The sequence below is a fragment of the Chrysemys picta genome, chromosome 6 (assembly GCF_011386835.1).
Source record: "Chrysemys picta bellii isolate R12L10 chromosome 6, ASM1138683v2, whole genome shotgun sequence".
Lineage (NCBI taxonomy): Eukaryota > Metazoa > Chordata > Testudines > Emydidae > Chrysemys > Chrysemys picta.
Window position 1 is genome coordinate 81,942,656 of NC_088796.1, and position 20,208 is coordinate 81,962,863.

The 20,208-nt window shown below is 40.9% G+C and overlaps 1 protein-coding gene across 3 annotated transcripts in view; it reads left to right on the top strand.

The window, feature by feature from the left end:
* Positions 1–9,426, top strand: part of CDC42SE2 (CDC42 small effector 2) — a 107,244-nt gene extending 97,818 nt beyond the window's left edge. For all 3 annotated transcript variants that reach the window (XM_065599322.1, XM_065599321.1, XM_005303071.5), the window contains 3 exons: positions 455–556; positions 6,703–6,820; positions 7,377–9,426. In XM_065599322.1, the coding sequence (XP_065455394.1) occupies positions 455–556; positions 6,703–6,801 (201 nt within the window). In that variant the 3' untranslated portion in view covers positions 6,802–6,820; positions 7,377–9,426. The remainder of the gene's footprint in view (positions 1–454; positions 557–6,702; positions 6,821–7,376) is intronic.
* Positions 9,427–20,208: the final 10,782 nt, after the last annotated feature.

Consider the following 20,208-nt stretch of genomic DNA (forward strand, 5'->3'; position numbering starts at 1 on the left):
GGTTGATTAAACCAAGAGCATCTGATGTGTCACAACTGTAAACTAATATGGGACAACTGATGTGCAACTCCAAATGTCAAAGATGGTAAGAACTTTCTCTGTGTAAAGAATTAAGTATGTTGTTTTGTTTAATAGGCATTAGATTATAGTAAAGTTACTGATGTGTAGCTGGTTGCATATAGAAAGTTGTCTAATACTAGGAATGTTCTTATTGAGCTGTCTTCTAAACACAATACTTGATCACATGCCCTTTGGTTAATGCCAAGGTATTGTGGATGATGCCGTGTTTAGCTTAACCAAAAAATTGAGCGCTGGTCTTCTTATGCTAAAAATACATTTAACACTCTGTGGGGGCAGTTCACTTTTAACTATAAACCAAATTTTATATTTAATCCAGGTATTCTTTGCTTTTTAAGTAAGTGGCAATCACAAAACTTCTTTATCCACCTTTCAGAAAAGGCGACGGCGGATCGACCGAAGTATGATTGGAGAGCCAACAAACTTTGTTCACACAGCTCATGTAGGATCAGGAGACTTATTCAGTGGAATGAATTCGGTAAGTGTATGAATGAAGAAAACCCTGTATCATCTTAGACTGCATCCATACAGAACAAAGACCAGAGAAATTATAGTTAGAAGACTGATTCACCACTGTTACACCTGTTTTACTATTGATTTCAATGGAGTTACATCATTGTAAAACTGGAGAATAACACAGTGCTTAAAACATTCTTAAAAATATTCTTAAAACATGCTTAAAATACTCTAAATCAGAGTGTAAAACTAGTAAATTTTTAATGTTCTGTTTACTGATATTATCATCTAGCAATTTTTGGTGCCATATAAATTACAAGGTAGTCACTGAGTAAGCCTCTTTTTCTTTCCTAATGGAAATGAGCCATTTGTGTATTCACATAAGCTCGTATTGCAAAATAGGCTAGGAAGAACTAGAAAAAGACTGTCCTTAAGTCCAACAGACAATGCATATATGAAAAATGGATAAAAATGTTTCCATAGTATTTTGCATTTTTGGTATTTCTCTTCATTAGTTTATTGATCTTTCATACAAATGTTATCAGTCTTGTTGTTTTATTAAGAATTGACATTTTTCCACCTGAAGCTATAATCCTATTTGTGACATTAGTTATTCTCACAGCAAACTGTTGTGATGTCACAAGCAAAGACTTGCAGCTTCCTACAGAGGAAAAGCATAACAACAATGAATATATGTACTACCAAGAGACAAAGTGCTTGTTTTCGTGCACACGTCCTTGAAAACAGAGAACAAAGATGGAGAAATGTGTTGAGAATGATTATATAAAGGCAGACGTCTATAAAGAATATTATTTCAGTGTTTTCTGTGAAATGTTAACCAATCTTTAAGATCTGATTCACCTCATTAAAGTTTTAATGCAAGGCAAGGGAGGTGTACTCACAGAAAGATACCTTTATGTCCTTTGAAATTTGATATATTTATATGCCTCTAATGGTACACTTAAAAGGAAAGAGATTTGATTGGGAACAGTGAGTTTTAGTGAACAGGGAGGGAGGACTCTAGGGCAGGAGTATAGGAATTCAAGGCATGTGGGAATCTTTGAGCAGAGCTATGGAAATCAATCACTTTCAGTTGTTAGGTAAGCAAAAGATGACATTTGTAGCTTCCTGGAAAGGAAGCAGCTTGTTTGCCTTCCCAGCTGTAGTAGAGGCACTTGATAGCAGTTGGGGGAAGGGCAAAAGGAGATGGTTTGACATTGCAAACAAAATATCAAGGCTTCTTGAAACAATGTATTGGCTAGGGCACAATTTTAATAAAACAGTTGTACGCATACCATTATAAATAGATGTATAGCTTGATAAATATATAATTAGCTTTTACTGCATTTTAATGCAGTGTTTTTAGTTTCATTAAAAACAGTTTCTCTGCCTGCTCATTAGAAATGTACGTTTTCTCTTTAATTTCAATTTATAATTCTTTTGAAGGATTAAGAACCTTTGAATCAGTATTTAGTTGTTCCATCTCCTTTAGGATGCTTTTCTTTTCCCACAGCCACCGACCAGAAGGTTATGATGGCATGGGACTCCTTTTTCTTCCTGTCACTTTCAGCCCTCATCCCTCTTTCTTACAGACTTTAGACTTGTAGACTTTAAGGCCAGAAGGGACCATCATGATCATCTATTCTGACCTCCTGCACATCACACGCCACAGAAGCTCACCCACCCACTCTGGCTGAGTTACTGAAATCTTCAAATCTTGATTTAAAGACTTCTTACAAAGAATCCACTATTTACTGTAGTTCATACCAGCACGTGGCCCATGCCCTATGCTGCAGAGGAAGGTGAAAACTTCCCAGGGTCTCTGCCAATCTGACCTGGGGGGGAAATTCCTTCCTGACCCCAAATATGGTGATCAATTGGACCCTGAACATTTGGACAAGACCTACCAGCCAGATGCCTGGGGAAAAATTTCTGCAGTAAGTCAGAGCCCTCCCCATCTAGTGTCCCATCACTGGAGACCTTTGGTTATAGTAGTTGCAGATGGCCATATGCCCTTGTTGGCAATCTCATCATGACATCCCCTCCATAAACTTATCAAGCCCAGTCGTAAAACAACTTAGGTTTTTTGCCCCCACTGCTCCCCTTGGAAGGCAGTTCCAGAACTTTATTCTTCTAATGATTAGAAACCTTCATCTAATTTCAAGCCTAAACTTATTGATGGCCAGTTTATATCCTTTTGGTTTTGTGCCAACATTGGCCCTTAACTTAAATAACTCCTCTCCCTTCCTGGTGTTTATCTCTCTGATGTATTTATAGAGAGCCATTATATCTCCCCCTCAGCCTTTGTTTTTGTTAGGCTAAACAAGCCAGGCTCCTTAAGTCTCCTCTTGCTATGTAGGTTCTCCATTTCTCTGTTCATCCTAGTAGTCCTCTGAACCTGTTCCAGTTTGAATTCATCTATTTTAAACATGGGAGACCAGAATTGCACTCAGCTCTCCAGATGAGGAAAGACTACAAAGACCCTTTCTCTATTTCTTCATCTTTAAACTACATATGATACAGCTCTTCTTTCTCTCCAGATGGTCATTATTTACTACCTCTTAACCTGCTTCTGCCTTCGTCTTGAACATTGACTGGTTGTCCTTCTTTCTATCTCCCCAGTCTCCTTCCTTTATTTTGAGTAAAATCATATCTGTGACCTATATGATTCATCTGCCTCTTCTCTCCTCTGGTCCCTAGGTCAGGATGGCCTCGCACACTCAGCTTTGGTCTCTCCCCCCCCCCCCCCTCTCGCCTTTGAGAAACACTGATTTCTCCATTCTTGATTCACCTATTTATATTTGACATTGCCCATTCTTCTCTCTCTTGCTCAGCCGCTCACTCCTTCTGTAATATTCAGTTCTCTGGCCTCTGACTTCTTTCTCCTCCCAGCCCTCTTCTCCTTTTCTTACCCATCCTCCACAGAGTATATTACAAGGTCACAACTATATATCCACCCTATCTGCCACACTTAATACTCTGCCCATTGCACCAACTATTCATCTAACTTTCCTGCGCTTACCTTTGCTGTTGCTTTTGTTCTGCTTAACAACTTTGAAGGAATTCCTGTTACCTCATCATATAAGTTCCTTTCTTCATTCAGCTGTCCCCCATGCCTGCCCAGCAATACTTATCCATTCCTACATTTCCAGTACTTGGCAACTCTTTGTTACTTTAGGGCATGTCTGCACTGCCCCACAGTTTGAACTACTTGGGTGTGAATGACGGTACACAACAAAGTGCTGTGCTGTAGCTCCCTTGTGTGGATGCTGCAGGCGTGAACTTGTTGTATAGTAGTACAAATTAGGGACTTTTACATTCACACCATTCACATCCCCATAGTACAAACTGTGGGTCTAATTGTCTTTCTCTTCATTCTCTGCATAGGAGCTAGCTGTTTTCTCAAAGACAAAATTAACAGTATTCAGTTGGAGCTCTCTATCCCTGCTCCCCATCATTCCACATTACCTCGTTCCTCTTTTGACTCTGTCCTCCTTTACCTCTGTGTCCTCTGAGGCCTCCCAGGATTTTATTTTATTTTATTTTTTGCTTCAAACACCTGCACCACCTATTTGTATTTCTTAGTACTTGAATCCCTTAGTTTTTTCTATGTGTAGTTCAAACTGTCTTCTCTTGTGCACAACGCTGGTCTCACCTACACCTCAGTCCATATTTCCCCCAATCCCTCTTTTGCACCCTAAGCTCTGCTTTCCCTTGTCCCTCTGTCTGTTACTCCCACTTGTCACTCCCTGCCTTTTTACCTAATGACCACCCTATTCGAGAGTGCCAAACACTCTCCCACAGCTACAAATTCCTCCTCAAAACTCATTTTGCTGAGTAGCCTTCCACTGTTATCTTCCACTTCAGTGCCATCTGCCCTGCTCCCTTATGCTAACAAAATTAAATAGAAATGACCAAGACACACATGCAACACAACAGCTCATGTAATCTTTATTTGCTGTAATCCTGACCCTCTTTTTTCTTTCCTCTTCTCCCCCCCCCCCTCCCCAATTGCCTGTTTTATCCCTCTGCGTGTTATGTCTGTTAGATAGTAAGCTCCTCAGGAAAGCAACCTGGTCTTACATGTACAGCATCGTAGGGACACATAGTGCCTTTAAGAAATATGGCCTTAATTGCACTTCACTGCACTCACTCTAACATTTTTTGGTAGACTCAGAAGGATGATACTTCCAAATGAGTATTACATGAGCAACATTTTAATAGACCTGATTTTCAGTAAATGTTCTTGACAGTTGTATATCACTTACATAGATTTTCATACAGGATGCCCCATTGTAGAGTTATGGTGGTAAGCCTTAAAACTTGCTGATTTTTGCCTTAGGTGAATAGATATGGTTACTTCAGCATCTGTACTGAACCCTAACTTCCCAACAGTTGCTAACTGCAACACCTATGCCAGAGAGACCCAAATATTGAGACAGTTTATTTTATTAACAACGGCACCTGGCAAGACTTCGGAGGTGGCCACTGTTGAAAGTTTACTCTTGGTTTGTTCAGCAGTGTGACTTGTTATTTGTATGCTGTTTTAAATTAAAGTAACATATCAAAGTTTTACAAGGCCACCAGGTGAGCATGCTGCCAGAGATATGCATAGGAAGACCAATACTGAAGACCTGTGTTTGGTGGAATAAATAATCTATTTCCAGGCTAGTTAAGGCAAGGTTAATCAGAAATGAAAGAAGTGTGCCATCCTTTAAGTCTTTTGTAGTCACTCCTGCCCATACACTGAAAGTTTCTGAAGTGGGTTGACCACCTGCAATCCCTTTGCTCCTAGGATCAAGAGAAGATGCTGTGGTGAAGAGCACTGTTCAGTGAAATTGAACAATTTATTTCCTTGGGTTGATGTGGGAAACAGCCATCATGTTTTCTTCAGATGTTAATTTTTGTCCTGCTCCCCCTGGTATCAGAACCATGCTGTCTAAAGTCTTGTTTAAACATGGTTGTTGCCAGCTGAGTTCTAGCAAAGGATCTCTTCATGTTGATTATGGAAACTTCTACACATAGGAGAGAGCCACGTTAAATGTGTTTTTCAACTATGGGTGTCTACATTTATAAAACATTTGTCTGTGTGAACAGAAAAAAAAAAAGTGCTATTGCCCTGTCTTAGCTTAGGGGTTGGATCATTAACATAGTTTTAATGTTTTTTTTTTACTGACGTTTTTGAATTCTCTGTGGGAGGATACATGTGAAATTATTGTAAGTATCACACTTGGGGACAAGGCCTTACTGCTATGAGCCCCATTTCAAAAGATGGAAACTGAAATAAGTGTAGGGGGTGGCTGGGGGGGACGGACATAAAGAGCTTTTTCCAACCATTCTTAACATTGAAATGATCTGCCCTAAGGCATTCAGAGAGATGTGATTATTTTGATTTATACTGCATGAGCACATGAAAATTGTGGTCTCACTAGCTTTTTACGGATATAGGCTATGAAACCTTTTTTTCTTCACGTATTTATTTGTGTCAGCCTAAAAAGTACCTTCAAATAAATCCTCGCCAGAGAAGTTGATATGTTGAAGCCTCATTTAAATAAATCCTCTGTTTATTGAAGGAATAGGATCAGTTGAAGGAAAAATAAATCTGTGCTCCAGACTACATCACCAGAAAAAATCCTTCCAAAGGGTCTCTAGTAGTGTAGGAATCCCTAGGTAATGAACTGTCGGATAGGCTTATATAACTATATCTGTGGAATCTATACTGCAGTGCAATATTCTGTATAAAAACATCATCTTTTTTGAACAGCACAGTATTGTTAAATTCATTCTTGCACAGCAAAGAATCTCTGCCTAATTCTAATCTGAAGCCAAATTTTCATCTTGATATACTGAAGCACTTGGATTAGAATTGGAGAGCAGTAAGAGATTTGATTAGTTTTCTTGAGACTAATCAAGACTGGTTGATGAAAGACTGAATCAACTAGTTTCCTAGTGGACCAGGAAAAAAAATAATCAATGAGTACCAGTTCTTCCTTCATCAATCCTGCTTGCCTAAGTGCAAGATGTGAAAATTCCAGCAAACCTACTTCCGGAAATGTCCTCAAACAAACATAATGCCGCTGTAATAGGGAGAGAGCACTTTAAAAAGCACCAGTTCACGTTTGATCTGCCTTATCATTTGCTATCAACATTCCTTTCCTGTTTCTATAGGTGAGTTCAATTCAGAACCAAATGCAGTCCAAGGGAGGCTATGGAGGTGGCATGTCTGCAAATGTTCAGATGCAACTTGTAGATACAAAAGCAGGATAACCTTGGGGAAGCATTTCCAGTGAGTATTACAGACCTTCCAATGTTGTGTTACACAGTCTGGTATGGCCTTTTTATCACTGACACAGAATGCTAAAGGAGAATATCCTATAATGTAACATAAACAATTCTCTATAAATAACTCTACCCTTATGATACATTATTTTAAGCATGTTTCTGGGTAGTGGGCTCCATACAAGGAGAGTATTTATATAACCACGTATTTTGTATTATGTGATGAGCGATATGTTTAATAATTCAATACTGATTACAAACATGTTTAATTAAACTGATTTTACACCCATCTATCAAGATATTACTGTAGGGAGTTGGGGTTCTTTGTATGTTGGATGTCTTAGCAGCAGATGCAGGTTGCATACTAAATTTCATTGTAACTGTGAGTGGTATAATTAAATAGCACATTTAAGAGGAATGTTGCAGGAGTGCTGCATACTAAAATAAACATAATATGAAGGCTATTAAACAGATTAATGTTATATAGTGTTTAGAAAGCTGTCATGGTCATATTTTCAAAAGTCTTGCTTTTGTTTAACTTTCATTTTCTCTTTGTTTCACAGGTTCTTGTGAATTTCTGTATCTTCTTTCCTGTGTTCCCCCTTTTGCCCTGGTGACTGCTTTCTGTGTTCATGACAAGAGAGAAGTGATGGCTCATTGTTCACCCCTTGTGATTATTCCAGTGAAAGTTGCTGTTCTGCTCTGATGATGTCATTTGTCAGATTGGTCCTACCGTGCCTTTCAGTGGCATGCACACATTTGGCCTCTATCAAAACCATGGACATATAGCTGTTTAGGGTTTGGGGAGTTTTGTTTGTTTGTTTTGTTTTCCTTTTTTACATTTTTCAATATTAAGCAAATTAATGCTCCAGTTTTAGCTTGGTCATCTTTTTCTTTTCTTTCTGAAAGTGCTAGTGTGCAGCATTCTTCTTTTGCTGGGTCTCTTAATTTCCCGCTCCCCCTCTGTAATTTAGAAGTGAGTGAGTTCCTATTAATGTTTTTAATCTGTCATTGTTTATATATGTTTTTGAAAGGTCTGGGACCTGCAAGCACAATGATCATTTCATACATTTGAAAATCAGCAGAGTAGATGACCGCATGCTTTGTGAAGTTGCTTTGTATGGTGGCCTGTTTAGTGCCAGAAAAAAAAATGTTTGTTACTGCGGACTGATGATACTGTTGCTGATTAAAAGTTTAGCTGTGACACTGGGTCATGGCAGGCTCTGAAGAAGGACTTGTAACTTAGCTGCTTCAGAGTTATGTCTTAAGTTTTCATCCAACTGGTCCTGAAATAATAAAGAGTGAGCTTGCATTCATAAGGCATTTTGTTGTAAATGTTTAGTATATTTATTTTGAAAGAGCTGACCTCGAGATTGTAAACCAGTGTAGTACCGTATCTAAGTGTTGTGGTAGAGCTTTTTGTCTGTTTAAAAAAGCATCATCATGTTTGGCTGCTTTCTTTTTCTTTTTCCTTTTTTAATTTTGCTTAATTTTTAGGTTATATGGTCATTTCCAGTAGCAGCATGTCAAACTGCCTGCGATATTAGCTGAAGTTTAGTTGACCTCTCTAAGTAGTTGGCAGTTTCTGTGTACTAAATATTTAGGGGCCATGTAAGTTGCTAAGAGCAACATACTGATCTGGCAGAGCAGATGCCAGGGAAAACAACATACAGGGTGACTTTTTACTATGTCAGTAAGAAGCCTTTTGCTCAGGTTCCAAAGCATGTTCTTCTTTCACATGTTGTGAAAATTGTATTTTAATATTGCACTGTTCTCAGATTTTTCTGTAAATGGTCCTTTCCTTTTTTTCCTCCTTGTTGGTGATATGAAACAGAAGTCAATGGTTTGAATTCTAACTGACTTCAAAAAATTATGTGAAAAATCATCCTCAACTACATTTAACATTTTAACTAGCAAACTGGGCATAACTGAGCCTAATCAGATGAAAGCTAAAATAAATATACATAAAAACGTAAATGTGATACACTTAACAATTATTGTCCTCTCCTTTCTAGCCCCTCTCCTAATTTCCATTTCCATTTTGTGTTGAAACAGACCCCAGATTGGTATAAACACATACACATCTGCTTTTTTTCCTGGTACTAAACAAAAAGTCATATTCACACAAATATACTGGATATTGAGGCCATTGACTCTCTTCGGGAGTAGTAAAGTTGTAATCCGATGGTAGATGTAAATTATCTGGTTGGATAGTTCTGGTAAACTTGGATAGTCTTCACCGCTGGAGGTACTGATTCATGATGCCACAGGATTGAGATCTGTTCAGTTGTCTGGAGTGCATAAATACGACAGCACGGTGATTTGGGGTCAGCGTTTCACGTGCATCTTTATCAATGAGCCTTTAAATACTCTAGGGTTACAAAATGATTTTCACTTTTTGTTATCACTCTGCCAATTAATTTTAGTGAGCAGGTTTACCTTGCACTTGTCAAATGTCTTCAGCTCAGTAGCCAGAAAAAAAATTGACATATTTTTATAACAAACATACTTTTTTTGTACATTGTGTTCATTCTTGAATAAAGTCAGTTCAGTGTTGACTTGTAGATATTAAAAGGAAAGTATTGACTTTGATTCAATAAATGTTTTCTTTCAGTTGCTGGTTTACCTTTTTCTTTTTCAGAAATAATATAACAGTAATACTTACATTAGGAAAACACTTGTGTTCTGTAGACAATTTCATGGTTAGACTATCTGAGTATCAACCCTTTACTATAACAGAGAAAGCTAGTATTGTTCAGGTTAAATATTTCTGATTTCTCATGTCATGTCACCTTTTTTTGCCAAATGGAATTTTGACCCTTATTTTATAATGAATTTTGTTCCAGTAATAGGTCTGCTTGGGATCTGCTGAAAACACTGGGGTGCAAAAGTGGTTTTGCCCTTCCAGACACTGATTCATTACTGTTCACTTCTCCTAACAACTACAAACAGCAGAGCCAACCACTTGCTTTTGGATGCCTTTTGAAGCTTGGATTCTTCCCTCTTCTATGCTTCCCAGTTTTTCCTCTGCCTTCCCTAAAGACATAAAGGGACCATATGCTCTGAAGGCAGATGCCGAGGCCAGTCTGTGAAGGAATCAGCTGACTGTACCAGCTCTCCTCAGCCTTGCTTCTTTTCCCCTCCTGCCCTACCCCCATCATCTAACCCACACAGAGAGAGGATAGGACTGCCATATGAGCACTCATACTAGAAAGTTACTGCTTCTTTCCTGCCCCAGCACAGAGTTGGGACAATTAATTGTTCTCTTTAGAGCAGGTAAGTTGCTGATGATGCCCTCCTCCTGCACTTTCTAACAGGCCCTCTTGAGCCTGGGCTAATGGCCCTCCTGAACAAAGTTTAGAAAGAGGGGAAGACAGAATCTGAGTACCACAAAGATAACATTGATCTAGAGTGGTGTCATGATCTTGATGTTTAACCCAGGAAATTGTTCTAAACACCAGCTATGCAAGAGCAAATCAGGGATTTACATACATCTATTCATATCTGTGCATGTAAACAAATGCACTTTTAGAAATGTGGGACGTTGTCAGTCTTATGGGACGGCTGGACAGATCCCAACTATTAAAATTAAATTTGGTGACAGGAAGTGCAATAATGAGAATGTTTACATATTAATTGGATTTCTGCATTCCCAGACACCAAAATGATCTCTCTGGAGCAGGGATTGCTGCCCATGTGCCACAGCTATGCTGATTTTGAGGCACTAGCTCAAGTAGACCTAGTGTTTGTATGTCTGCCTGAGTTGGGATTCACAACTCCCAGCTGCTGCGTAAGCATACCTGAGGGCATTTCTATAGCTCCCATTCCTAGAGTGTCAAAGAGCTAAAAAGCCACATTCACCGCTGGGTCAGATTAATCAAAAAGAAAAAAAAAAATCCTGGCCCCATTGAAGTCAATGGGAATTTTGCCATTGACCTCAGTGGTGCCATGATTTCTCCTATTGTATAGACTTTAAAAAAAAATGTTACTGAAACTCCAAGCCTGGTAAAATTGATAAATAATGAATGGGTTAATAACTTCAGTACAGGAAGTGTGGAAGAAATACAACAAGCTGGATTTTATTATGCTTACATGTTACACATCAAATACTTCTCAGTTGTGTATTTATGAAGTACCAGTCTTTCATTCCTACCAATATGACCAATTGAATCCAAGCAAATAGAATCCAGGGACAGGAGCCTCTGAGGGCAAACAGTAGAATGAGGAACAAAGCAGGTTTCAAAAAAGAGGAAATGTCTAAGGTGAGATTTTTTTCTAATGAAAATTTGGAGAAGAATAAGCCTGAGCAAAGACAGAAGGTGTGGAGGTGGTGTGAGAATTCGGCTCCTTGGATTTGAGTAGTGATTAGAGACTGGGGGTGAGGGGGAATGATGGGGGAGACAGGCAAGCTGGTTGGAGAATTAGTGGGTAGAGAGTGGATGAGGCAGTTACGGAATTGAAATGTTCTAAGGTGGGATTGAAGCATGATTGGAGCTATCTAGGCTAATCCAAAGAACAGAATGAATGGGCATTTAGTGGGAGAAGGGAAACAAGCATATAGTGAGGAGCCAGTAACACGGGAGAATTCTTTAAAAATGGAATTCCTCGTAATGTTTTCTCTTACCAAGTGGTGGCTGGTTCTTAATCCAAAAAGCAAAATCCTACACGCTTTGCAAACAACTTGGTGCAAACACTTAGTGATCTGAAGATGTCACCTTTCACATAATCTGGGTTCAAGATTCCAGTGATTCAAGCCTTGCAACCAAAATTTTTGAACATCGGAGCTTTTAAGTTAAGGAGTTAAAATCCATATGTAGGCATCTAAATAAGTGGCCTGATTTTTAGAGTCACTAAGTATAGACAACATTTATGGAAATCTATATAAGTAGAGGATGATCAGTACCTTTGGAAATCAAGCTACATATCTAAGTGTTCTCCGTACAAAAGTGTTGAACTTTAGGCACCTGGATTTGAATATTTTGGTCTAGGTTTACAGTTCAGATTTTTCAAAGGATCTTTCAAAAAATGTTTTAAAAGTAACCTTAAGCTGCCTCAAGATAGATGCATCTAAATATCTTTATTAATATTATTATCTTTAGACCTTTTAAAACAGGATACATTACATAGACAAACATAGAGGGAGAAGAAAATACAGAGAAATTTTTCAAAGGACTTAAAAAAAATTTTAAAAAAAAAAGAGTATATTAGCGGAGGTTGCCTTCTAATAAAAGAGGAGCACAGCTGTACTCATTATGGCCCTGATCCTGCACCACAGAAGCCCATGGGAATTTTGCCATTGACTTCTGTGGGAGCAGGATCAGTCCCTCTTTGTGTGGACACTTGGGAGAGGACTGTAAAGACAGACGGTTGCATAATGAGGGGTGGTCTCTCGAACAGGTTTTACTCTATGTCCCTTAAGCCTGTTGTAGAATTTTACAGTTGTCATATAAGATTCTATGCATATTATTGTGGTGGTCAGCAGATAGAATTATATTTAAACATAAAACACACGCCTCAAGAAGGTGTCTGGGGTGTCATATGTTCCCTGGTCGCCACGTAAATAACTAAGTTAGCTGCTTATTTTAGTCAAAGTAATAGGATTGGAATAGCTAAGACTGAATTACTAGATATATTTTAATATAAAACTCAGAAAGAAAGAGAGCAACAGCAAAGACCCACTAAAATATCCAAAAGGATCAAAGCCTAAGGCTTGCCTGAAACGGGATTTTTTGGTACTATTTAAACTGGGGTGTGGAGGGAACTGCTTTTACTTGGTCTCTTCACAAAGGTCATCTCACTCTTAAGGACTAATTAAGAGTGTTTAGTTGTTTAGCACTGGATCTAAACACCATTTTTAAAAAAATCAACCAGTTTGACAGGCCCATTCCATTTTTGAAATGGGAAAGCATTACATTTTAGCTCTGTAATATGTATCACAAAATAAAGTCAGAACTGCAGCTGTGAGAACCATATAAAACTATTTTAATTTTATAAACAAAAGGCTTGTTTCTAAGCCTTGTTATGGTTGCTATGTGACAAAAACATACGGAACCATCACATAGTTTATAAAACCCAGTCACTTAAAAGCAAGAAAATTAATAATTAAGAAAATTCATAAATCTTACACTGTCTACATAATAAACATAAACCCATTATTCTTTCCCAGTACAAAGACACATAGCTTTCATCATGACACATTTTGTTATCTTGATTTCAGTATTTTCTTTTAGGGATAAAATAAATGGGAAATTAATATAATTCATTGACAACAGCATTTTTAATAGGACTTATGATTGCTGTTTCACGACAAAATTATTTGTTACTAGAAAAAGTACATAAAGCTGATTCCTGTTACAATTACTTATGTATGTTGACTTGGATTGAGGCTAATCAACGTGTTTATGAATATAGTAGTATCATCCACAAGCAGTCAGAATTACAAGTCATGCCCCCCAAACATATAAGATTGGGTTAAAAATCAGGAGAGCTATTTATTTACTTTTTAAATTGCCTTCTGGTTCGGAATCCATAGGTTGTCACATTTTTCAAGTTTTCTCCATGACCATAAGGGCCTAGAAACTTACTTTAAAAAAAAAAAAAAAAAAAAAAAAAAAGAAGGCTAATAGTCTCATATGCCATGACTCCAAAAGCTGGAGCTTTAAGGAAAACACTTAAATATCCCAAGATTTGTGATACAATTGCAAGAACTGGCATCACTGTATGTGTAAACAGAGAAGAACTTGGTTGCTTTTTCATAAGAGGTTTGTGTTATGCTTATATTTTGAGATTTTTAATGAAAGAATATTCTCTTTTGATAAAATATGTATTTCTTTGTTCTGGATGAAAATCATGTGCATGTGTCTTATGTGGTCAGTGTAAGATTTATGAATTTCCGTAATTATTCATTTCCTTGCTTTTTCAGCAATTGGGTTTTGTAAATTTGTCATAGTTAAGTACATTGCTGTCTCTTAGCAACATTAACTGGTTATTGAAACATACTTCTTTAAGGAATTTCCCAGGGATTTTTTTAAAACATCCTCCATCACCCAGCCATAAGGAGGTAATGAACTCCTGTACTAGCATCTTACCAAATAAACAAGCTGAGACATACCTGGCAAGATATGCACATTTATTATGCAGCTAAGTTAGCTGCTTCCACTCCAAGCAATAGTAAAAAAAAACAGTTTTGGGAGGAATACTGCAATGAGTTAAATGTCAGAGCCAGGTCTCTGGGTTCCATAGGAAATACCTAACCCACTAGTGCCTTCCACTCAAGTCCCTGAAACTCACTCTATCTTAATACTCCATTTGAAAAATATGACTATACTGGTGCTTCACATTTTTCATCTGTAGATATCAAAGTGCTTTAGAAGGTGAGTAAGCATTCTTAGGCCAGTTAGCCTAAGTATGAAGTATTGAAGCACTGTTCTGAGGCATCAGTCTAGTGCTTCAGAGATCAGAGGGCTACTCCCAGCTTTGACACAAGCTTCCTGGTGCCTGTCATCTGGAAAATGGAGGTAATGAGACTACCCCTCTGTAACATCAACCCAGTGTGGTGTGAGGTCTCACTAAACAAGGGTTATCACATTCAGATATTTACTAAGGCTCTTCAGTGGAAAACTTGGGCCTAAAACTCAGAACTAGTATCTGTTCCCCTAGTCAAAGAGACCTTTGGCAGGGACTGCAGGAGGAAGTGGCCATTTTTGCAGGATCCTGGAGTTTCCATTCACATTTGGAAAATTCCCCAGCTGGTTTGGAGGTCAATGACAAGAGGCTTCTCTGTTGCCATGTCACTTTCTCAATCAGCTTCACCAATGGAATATGGTGTCTAGTTTTCATGTAAAGGCAATTTCTTAAACATTCTATTATTCCTGACCTTGAAAACTGCCGCTTTCAATGTCAACATCTTGTCCATGTTTCAGATTTTGTGCTATAATGTGATTTCATTGGACAGATACAGGGACACAAAGAAATGAAAAATTGCAAAAATCTCAGAAGGAGCCATTTTAGAGTCTTGATCTCAAAGTACTTGCTCAGTTTACTCAAAATCTTCAGAACACAAAGTAGATGGATTTTTTTTTGTTTTGTTTTTGAGTTATAAATGGGATCAAAGTAATAATAGGATGCTGGTTGCAGCCATAGAGCCTAGAGTTACCATTCGTCCAGATTCCCCCGGACATGTCCAGCTTTTTGAGCTAAAAATAGCGTCCGGGGGGAATTTGTAAATGTCTGGACTTCCCCCCCCCCCCCCCCCCCCCCGCAGAGCGCGTGCAGCTAACAGGGCAGCCGGCTGGATGGTGCCACTTACATGGGGCTCCGACAGCCAGAGAGAGCCCCTCCTCCTCTCCCCTGCAGCAGAGATCACTCCCTCCCTCCCTCCCTCCCTGCATTCGCAGATCGCCTCCGGCAGTCTGGAGCTCCTCCTCCACTGCTGCCCAGCGTGCCGGGACAAACGGCTCAGGCCGTTCCTGAGCAAGTTCACAGAGACGTTAGGCGAAGGCCAACAACAAGGGGGCCAGGGGGTCGGAGAAGGGGCAGGGAGGTTTTGGAGGAGGCAGTCAAGAGACAGGGGGGTCGGAAGTTTGGGGGGGGCTTTCTGGAGGGGGGTGGATAAGGTTTTGGGCAGTCAGGGTAAAGGTAGGGGGTAGGGTCCTGGGGGGCAGTTAGGGTGGGGGGGGTCTTAGGAGGGGGCAGTTAGGGGACAAGAAGCAGGGAGGCTTAGGTAGGGGGTGGGGTTCTGGAGGGCAGTTAGGAGCAGGGCTCCCAGGAGGGGGCAGTCAGGGGACAAGGAGCGGGGGGGGCGGGGTTGGGAGTTCTGGGGGCGGGGCTGTCAGGGGGCAGGGAGCAGAGGGGTTTAGATGGGTCGGGAGTTCTGTGGGGGGCTGTCGGGGTAGGGAGTGGTTGGATGGGGTGTGGGAGTCCCAAGGGTCTGTCTGGGGGTGGGGGTGTGGGTCAGGGTACAGGTAGGGGGTAGGGTCCTAGGGGGCCAGTTAGGATGTGGGGAGGGTCTCAGGAGGGGGCAGTCAGGGGACAAGAGGCAGGGAGGCTTAGGTAGAGGGTGGAGTCCTGGGAGGCAGTTAGGGGCAGGGCTTCCAGGAGGGGGCAGTCAGGGGACAAGGAGCGGGGAGAGGGTTGGGGGTTCTGAGGGGGGTGGGTGGGAGGGGCAGGGGTGGGGCTAGGGCAGGATGGGGGCGGGGCTAGTGCAGGGCTCCTCCCATCCTCTTTTTTGCTTGCTGAAATATGGTAACCCTAATAGAGCCTGATTCAGCAAAGCACTTAAACATATTAATAAATCCCTATTCAGCAAAGCACTTAAAAATGAAGGTGAGCAATAACTTGTCTCAGAGGGAGTCATGTCAAGCCATCTTGGACTAGAAAGATGGCAGTTGCACCATGAGTCCTTGGCAGTTGAGGAGCTGCTGAGCATGGTTAAATGTGGGCGTTCCCAAAGTACTAACTACGACACACACATCCCAGAGCAGGAAGTAATTAAAAATTAATTTTTGTCCCCCAATAATAATCTGGGCACTGGAACAACAGTAAGTGAATTTGATACGGTCACTTAAACTCATTAAAGTGTGTTGGAGGTGATAAGCAGATATAGCTAAATGAAGCAGAATAATTTTGCATGTCCTTGATTCTCAGAAGATGTATTTAGTTTCACTATTTTTGCATTGTGATCCAAAGTATATTGCAGTTACACGAATATCAGATAACATTGTTTGTCAAATAACATTTGATGAATAATGCATCACTTGCTGACTATATTACTTGACTGATGTTACTCAGTCAGAATACAGTGGCTTGAATAATGCAACATTTTAAATAATATATTCAAGAAATAATGACATAATGCATAAATTGTTTAATAGTATTTTGCCCCGTCTAATTGCAATGTACAAGCATGATGGAGGGACCATGATTGTGGATCCATGCATAGAACTGTCATACTGGATCAGACCCAAAATTCATCTTATCCAGTGTCCTGTCTTAGACAGTGGCTAGAACCAGATACTTCAGTAATAGTAGGCAGATGTGATACTCTGCCCCACCCCACATTAGGTCTCATTCTGGTGTCTGATAATAAGAGATTGGCTTAAACCCTGAAGCATAAGGTTTAATATCCCTTCCAAAATTTGTATAATTAATTATGATGACTTTGGGTATTCTTGATATCCGTATAAATGCCCAATTTCTTGGTTAAAGTCACAACACCTATTCTTAACCCTCTTCCACTTTTTTCACAAAAAAGCAGATGATAAAATCTTTTGTCCTGAAAATTTTCCTGTCATGTCTCAAGGTAGATGTTCTATACAATCACCCAGGCCGCCTTTTAATTTCTGGGAGCAAGCATCGGTTGGAAGTAACGGAGGAGGAGAAAGACCTCGGAGTCCTGGTAGACCGCAGGATGACTATGAGTCAACAATGTGACGTGGCAGTGAAAAAAGCCAATGCGGTCTTGGGATGCATTAGGCGAGGTATATCTAGTAGGGATAAGGAGGTGCTGCTTCCGTTGTACAAAGCACTGGTGAGACCTCATTTGGAGTACTGTGTGCAGTTCTGGTCTCCCATGTTTAAAAAAGATGAACTCAAACTGGAACGGGTACAGAGAAGGGCCACAGAGGAATGGAAAACCTGTCGTATGAAAGGAGACTCGAGGAGCTCGGGTTGTTTAGCCTAACCAAAAGAAGGCTGAGGGGGGATATGATTGCTCTCTTTAAATATATCAGAGGAATAAATACCAGGGAGGGAGAGGAATTATTTCAGCTCAGTACTAATGTGGACACGAGAACGAATGGATATAAACTGGCCGTGGTGAAGTTTAGGCTTGAAATTAGACGAAGGTTTCTAACCGTCAGAGGGGTGAAATATTGGAACAGCCTTCCGAGGGAAACGGTGGGGGCGAAGGACCTCTCTGGCTTTAAGATTAAGCTAGATAAGTTTATGGAGGGAATGGTTTGATGGGATAACGTGATTTTAGTCAAATGAACAGCGTGCATTCGCTGGTAAATAGTATCAATGGCCAATGAGGGTCTGGCTGGAGAATCTTGCCTACATGGTCGGGGTTCTACTGATCGCCATATTTGGGGTCGGGAAGGAATTTTCCTCCAGGGTAGATTGGCAGAAGCTCTGGAGGTTTTTCGCCTTCCTCCACAGCATGGGGCAGGGGTCGCTAGCTGGAGGATTCTCTGCTACTTGAAGTCTCTAAACCACAGGATTTGGGGACTTCAACAGCAGAGTCAAGGGAAAGGGGTTGGGACGGCTTTGTGGCCTGCATCATGTGGGAGGTCAGACTAGATGATCATAATGGTCCCTTCTGACCTTAAAGTCTATGAGTCTATTTACCACATTTCTAATTTTCTGAACGGTCTAATTTTTTGGAGCACTCATAATTCAAAAGGAGCTTTGTTAAAAGAGCTCTAACTTCTTAAAGCACATAATCCTTACAAAAACCTGCTTTTCAGTGATATAAAAAAGAGGCATATTGCAACTTCTAATTCAAACTGGGAGGAATATGTGCCAGCTATTCCAGCAACAAACAAATATACCTCATTTGCTTTGTGAAGAAGCACAGGTGAACCAGCAGCTGCAACAGAAAAATAAAGTCTCCATCAGAGTCTGCAGAGAATTGGTGATACATCCATGGCTGTACATCTGCAGTAGTGAACAGGATATGCATCTGAGTCTTCAGGTGAGAACTTGAGTTTGCAGCCCCAACTCACCACTTCCTATCCTGTTTGATATATCTCTCTTCACTATGAAATCCATACTGTAGGAGTAAAGAAAAAGCACTTCCACAGGAAACACAATTATTAACACCTACAAGATGGCTAGAAAGTCAGAAGGTTGCTAGACCCAAAGATATTAAAGATAGTAAAAACAAGGAGTCCTTGTGGCACCTTAAACTAACACATTTATTTGGGCATAATATAGCTTTCGTGCGCTATAACTCACTTCATCAGATGCATGGAGTGGAAAATACAGTAGCGGGTATAAATATACAGCACATGAAAAGATAGGAGTTGCCTTTCCAAGTCGGGGGGGGGGGAGGGGTCAGTGCTAAATGAGACCAATTCGATTAGGGTGGATGTGCCCCATTCCCAACAGTTGACAAGAAGGTGTGAGTATCAACAGAGGGGAAATTATTTTTTGTAGTGACCAGCCACTCCCAGTCTTTATTCAGGCCTAATTGATGGTGTCAAGTTTGCAAATTAATTCAAGTTCTGCAGTTTCTCATTGGAGTCTGTTTTTGAAGTTTTTTTGTTGAAGAATGGCGACTTTTAAGTCTGTTATTGAGTGTCCAGGGAGATTGAAGTGCTCTCCTACTGGCTTTTGAATGTTACAATTCTTGATGTCTGATTTGTGTCCATTCTTTTGTGTAGACAGGGCCGGCTCCAGGCACCAGCCTACCAAGCATGTGCTTGGGGCGGCGGCGCTCAGGCCTGCCGGGGAGAGCGGGGCCGCGGCTGGGCTAGCCACCCTCCCCCCGGCCGGTCGGGGAGAGCGGGGCCGCGGCCGGGCTCGCCGCCCTCCCCCCGGCGCTCCGGCCGGCCAGGAAGAGCGGGGCCACGGCTGGGCTCGCCACCCTCCCCGTGGCGCTCCAGCCAGTAGGGGATGGCGGGGACGCGGCCGGGCTCGCCGCCATCCCCCTGGTGCTCTGGCCAGCTGGGGAGAGCGGGGCCGCGGCCGGGCTCACCGCTCTCCCCCGGTGCTCCGGCCAGTTGGGGAGAACGGGCTGCGGCCGGGCTCGGCGCCCTCCCCTGCCACACTCTGGGGCGGCAAAAAAGCCAGAGCCGCCCCTGTGCGTAGAGACTGTCCGGTTTGGCCAATGTATATGGCAGAGGGGCAGTTGTAGTTTTTTCTAAAATCTGTAAATTGCTTGTTGACTTTTTTCTTTCAAGAAATTTGAAATGTAAAACAAGATAGAGGAAAATTAGCTAGTACTAAGACAGTTTCAAGAAGAGGCCACTGAGGAAGAGTAAATAGGGATGCGATCACTCCAGCAATCAAGCTTTCTGGGTAACAGCCAATGTTGACTGACAAAACTTAACGCCCAGCTTTCAAAGGGTTAACCACGCTAAACACAGCTACTCAGTGATGATGAATTTACCCTTTAGCAATAATTATCCTGAAATACCTTCCCTGAGGTGTAAATGCATTTTGCATTTGTGTGTCACAGAAGGAAGTGGCAGCTGGCAGAGTGAACTGAGTGACTTGTGCTGTTAAACAAAGGCGTGAGGTAGCTTTAGTGTTTCTTGTGGACCCTGCTCACTTCTCCTGGTCTCAGTGTGAAATTACTCACCAAAATTATAAAATAGACTATTGAGTATATACTAATCTCAAAACACCACACCAGGGAGGATGCAGGTCATTACTTTTATGGGATAGTTTTAA